The sequence below is a fragment of the Urtica dioica genome, chromosome 6 (genome assembly GCF_054948205.1).
Source record: "Urtica dioica subsp. dioica isolate 48M chromosome 6, U.dioica_male_clone48M_v1_H2, whole genome shotgun sequence".
NCBI classification, from domain to species: domain Eukaryota; kingdom Viridiplantae; phylum Streptophyta; class Magnoliopsida; order Rosales; family Urticaceae; genus Urtica; species Urtica dioica.
Genome location: NC_142761.1, coordinates 6,492,603 through 6,497,410, shown reverse-complemented (window position 1 = coordinate 6,497,410; position 4,808 = coordinate 6,492,603). Strand labels below are relative to the sequence as shown.

The following is a 4,808-nucleotide window of genomic DNA, read 5'->3' as shown; positions in this document are numbered from 1 at the left end:
ATGATCACAAGTAATCACAACCTTAAACAAAGCCCAAAATATAAACAAATTCAAATAGAAGACAAAAGCCAAATCCCCACCAACGAATAATAAACAAAATAAACAAAAGAATCAAAGTCATGTCTTTATCTGCAATAAGCTTTGATATTATTTTATTTTGTTTTTGCTCTTTTCAAATTCTCTTTTGACTGCCTTAGTCCAAGATACTTGTTTTGTTTTCCTTCATGAAATTGGATCACATGGTTTCACAACACACAAATAAAATCCACTCTCAAATTCCAACTTTAACTTTTTCTCATTTAAAAATGATAGACAAACATAAGAAAGCGCACAATATCAAAATTCATTCACATCAAAAGAACAACAAAAAAAAGACCCCATCTTTGATCAAACTTGTACATCTTTAAATTATCATCCAATCCCAATCCAACCCTTTTTTACAAGCAAAAAAGAAAAAAAAAACAAAAGAAATAAAAAATAGCCCACAAAATATTAAAGATAACCTATGCTCTCTTGAAAGAAGGGCTACTGCATTACACATATATATTTATATTTATATATTAATATCAAAAGATTCTACCAAACCAAGCTTCTTGATTCTCCTAAGATAACATATATTATATTATATTTAATATGACTTCACTTCGAGCTCTTATGTCTAGAATTGCTCTTCTCTCCCACAATTGAAAGAAGCCTTGACACACCTTGAGTCCAAATATCATATTCTCTTTGGCTTCTACACTCAAACTCCACAAGACCACGCATTACCGTTTTAAGGCCAAAATAACGCCTATTTTCACCTCCTTCAAGCAAGTGACGCCCTGGCCAAGCTGGCATGTCTTTTACCACCTCCAAAACCAAATCTAAAAAAAAAAAAAAAAAAAAAAAAAATTCAAATTGAGTTCATTTATTTAAAGGGAATATAACACTTTCGCTTTAGTTTTTGTTCGTTTTATCTTTTTTCTTTTATAGAGGTACTTTCACAAATCCCCAAAATGGAAGAAGACCCATCCACCTCCATTTCTGTTTCCAGAGTGATAAGAAGATTAAATAAATTAGTAAAAAAATCAATGTTTCTCACTCTTTTTCTTCTTTGTTATGGTCCCAGCGACGTGCCTACTCTTCATCTTCAACATAACCTGTGCACAAAAAGAAGCTCCAAAGTGTTTTTCATAAAGAAAAAGAGAGATCGATCCAATTCCAATTCCTTCAATCATACTCTTCTTCAACTCTCTTTTTTGTTTTGCCTTAATAAAGAAAAGCATAACAGAAAGACCAGCACACTATTGATGATGCACAAATAATTGAGCAACGATCTAATTTTTTTTTTTATTTAAGATGATAATTAAAGTTCGTACCTGGTTCGATCTGTTAATGTAAACAGACACAACTTTCCAGTGCAGATCACCTATCACCACATTTCACAATTAACACTATTAATCACTGTATTAAATAATATTAATCACGTGACATTCAAATTTCTGTCTTTGAATTTCTTTGATTTAATTTTTTTTTTTTTACAATTAAATACCTTTGCGCGTGCGTTTGAGAAGCTCGCAGCCTCTGGCGAGCAATTCTCGGCTGCAGATTCCGAGGAAATTGTCCTCCGGAACGAGCTCGCCACTGAAACTGCTGTTACTTCCGGCGCCGGCGCCGGCACCGGCGACCGCCACGCCCTTCTCCACCGGAATCACCGCCGCGATGTTCCACACTTCCTTCAGTGCCCTCGCCTTAAGCGTCGCCGCTCCTCGTAGCGCTGGGTTTCACAAAGGGCATTTCCGTCATATTGAAATCTCACAAAATTACCGAGCAGTTTAACTTAAACGTCTCAGACAGAAAATTATACAAAATTGTCATTTAAAAAAAAATTTATTTTAGTAAATAGTCACATATTTATCTTACCTAACCTATCATTCACACGAGAAGATAAAATATTTACCACCACAGTATAAATTTACATATAGAATAAATATTTTATTTCCGCTCACATTTTGAGTCCACAAAATCATGATAATGACTTAAAAAAATAAGTGTTATAAAAAGAAAAAAATTACCACTATTGCAGCTGCAATAGTTGTTAAGTTTATCAAAATGTGAGTGGAAATATAATATTTATTCCATTTGTAAATTTCTACTGTGGTGGTAAATTTGGGCCAATTATTAGTCATGATAATAGATTTAAAATTTTAAAAATTAAAAAAAAAAGTCACCGAAATTGCACCTCCCAAAATAGCTAAGGTTTTAATTTTCATTTTTTATTTCATGTTCTACTTTTTTTTTTAATTACCGGTGGCGGCGGCGGCGGTGAGGGTCATGATATCGCCGGCGGAGTGGACGCTGACGGCGGAGCTGACGACGGCGGCGAGGTGGTCGCGCTCGGCTCCCATGGCTTCGGCGGCTTCGACACACTGCGCGGCCACCAGCGTGGCGGCGGAGGCCACCGCCATGTCCGTCTTCGCCATCTGCTCGTCCTTCCCGCCGCCCGACGTCGCCGCCGTCGCCGCCGCCATGGCCGCAATCGCCGCCGCAACTCCGGCGACCGAGATCGCCGCGTGAAGCTGCGCGTTCTGCGCCCTCGTCTCCTCCTTCTTCTTCTCCCTCCGCTCCTTCAGCCACCGTCCCACCGTCTTCCCGCCGCCGTTCGCCGGAGCTCGGAAGTGTGTGTTCGCCGGAACGCCCGTTCGGTAAAACTGATGCATGTATTCATTTTTCATAATATTATAATAATAAGTAAATAATAAAAATATAAAATAAAAAAACGAATTTATCCGATCATTAATAAGTAGGCCCCCGGCCTCGGTGGGTTCGATTTATGTGATTTCTTTTCATAGCCACAAAAAATACAAAAAACATGTTATACAAATACAACAATTAAAAAAATAAATGGAATTGATGGTTCTCAAACTCTCAATGTGTATATTAGATGGCATTGCACATTTAATGAAGGACAAAATATTAAAAACTACATAGAAATGGAGTTGTATTTAAATTGGAAATTATTGTTTAACACTAAAATGTCCTCTCTCTCTCGTGCTTGTGTCGTTGGTTAATAGAACCCAATTGACAGAGAGAGAGAGGGATTTGCTATTTTTTCTTAGTCCATCCATGAACACCAAACCCACTAGGGGACCAATATAAATCCGTAATCATCATCATCATACCAAATAAATAAAATAAAAATGTTTTTCATTTCTTTTTCTTTATTTGATGGTTCTTGAGGAAAACCAAAAAAAGACACGCATACGGATATTATCAATAGAATCATAATAATGATACTTAAGTGACATGTACAAAAGTAAAAACACGCTTCTCTACGGGACTACTTTGGTTAGCGAAAAAAGCTGAGATTTTATGCTACACATACACACACACCGTATACTATGTGTCCTCAGTGAGTCAGTCACTCAGTCACACTTTTCTACCCAAGAAAAAAAAACAACAGAAACCCCAATAAAACAAAATATGGACTTTACCCGTACAAAATTATCACATTCCCCACCACCACCATCCACGGCGATTTCTGGCCAAACCCAAAAATATTACACTGATAATAATAATAATAGTAAAAAATAAAACTGACCTTGACGTCATCAATTTCGGAGGGAGAGACAGGAGGGCTGTCTGTTAGAGAGCCACAGCTCTGAGTTCCGTTGAGAGGTCCACTGCTGTGTGAGAGTCTACCTGATGTTCTTGGCGACATATCCTATTTTAAATAAATATAATCATATTTAATAAATAATAAAATGAACCGAAAAACCTGGGTGATTCTCAAACAATACGAGTTAAGCAACAAAATATATGACCGGTTCAGAAAGTAACAAGAAGAAAAAAACAAAGAACCCATTCACTTCCGTTTCTCTAATTTTTGTTTTGTTTCGTTTTGGGTATTTAAATAAATAAAATAAAAAAGAATTGATTTTGTCCTGATTATAGAGATTGTAAATGGACACTTACGGACTGAGACATTATACGGTCCATGACCATCTGGGACGTTTCGGAGGAGGCGAAGGAGAAGGGGTTGCCGGAGACGGTGGCGGGCTCGTCGGACTCGCCGGAGATGTCTTCGAGGATGGGTCCTCCGCCGCCGTGGGGCTTCAGGCTGATGACGTGGCTGTACGGAGGCGGCGGAGCGATGGCTTTGGAGACTTCGGCGGCGGAGAGGCTCCAGGAGCGGGAGAGAAACTCCATCGGCTCTCGCGGCGTCTCCGGCGGACGGAACAGATGGGCCGTCGCGGCTTGGACTGGCTCCGACCGCCATGGCTCGGACATGGTCTTTTCCATTTTTGGTTCCTTCTTTGTTTGTTTGTTTCTAGTCAGAGCTCAGAACCAACCAAGAGTCGTTTGTTTGTCGTACGGTTGAGAGAGAGAGAGAGAGTTGGTGCGTAGGTTAAGAGGGGAGAGTAAAAGAAAAAGAAGGGAAGGTTTAGACTTTATAGGGAGAGAAAGAGAGAGAGAGCTTTATATTACCATTATACTACCCTACTACTACACTACCATAGCGATTGTATAGGTTTAAAAAAAAGAAAAAAAAAAGAGATTGTATGTTTATTTAATTATTACACATATTTAGTGCATGTTTGTTCAAAATTATAAAGATTTTTGTAGAAAATACTTGATAATGTTGGATCACTATTTTTTAAAAATTTGATTACATGATTAAAAAAAAGTAAAAGTAAGCATAAATATACGATGCTTAAGATGAAAAATAAATAAACTTAATCAGCATATATTTGTCTTTGTTATTTGTCTAATTTTACTTATACCCGTGTTTTCATGTCTAATCACATATACAACTGTATACCAAAAAT

General features: G+C 37.7%; 1 protein-coding gene across 1 annotated transcript; it reads right to left on the bottom strand.

Moving 5' to 3' along the window:
* Window positions 1-275: 275 nt before the first annotated feature.
* LOC149393162 (VAN3-binding protein-like) lies at window positions 276-4,412 on the bottom strand. The gene is made up of 7 exons (XM_089617144.1): window positions 3,955-4,412; window positions 3,581-3,703; window positions 2,288-2,690; window positions 1,532-1,756; window positions 1,359-1,408; window positions 1,082-1,139; window positions 276-863 (listed from the first exon to the last, which is right to left on the bottom strand). Exons 1-7 carry the CDS (start codon window positions 4,279-4,281, stop codon window positions 640-642), a joined length of 1,410 nt encoding a protein of 469 aa, XP_089473270.1. The 5' UTR covers window positions 4,282-4,412; the 3' UTR covers window positions 276-639.
* Window positions 4,413-4,808: the final 396 nt, after the last annotated feature.

Coding starts and splice junctions, on each gene's coding strand:
- LOC149393162 (XM_089617144.1), bottom strand. CDS start 4,281: ATGGAAAAGACCATGTCCGAGCCATGGCGGTCGGAGCCAGTCCAAGCC. Junction 1,757..2,287: donor CACCGCCGCCGCCGCCACCG/GTAATTAAAAAA, acceptor TGTGAAACCCAG/CGCTACGAGGAGCGGCGACG. Junction 1,409..1,531: donor TCTCAAACGCACGCGCAAAG/GTATTTAATTGT, acceptor ATGTGGTGATAG/GTGATCTGCACTGGAAAGTT.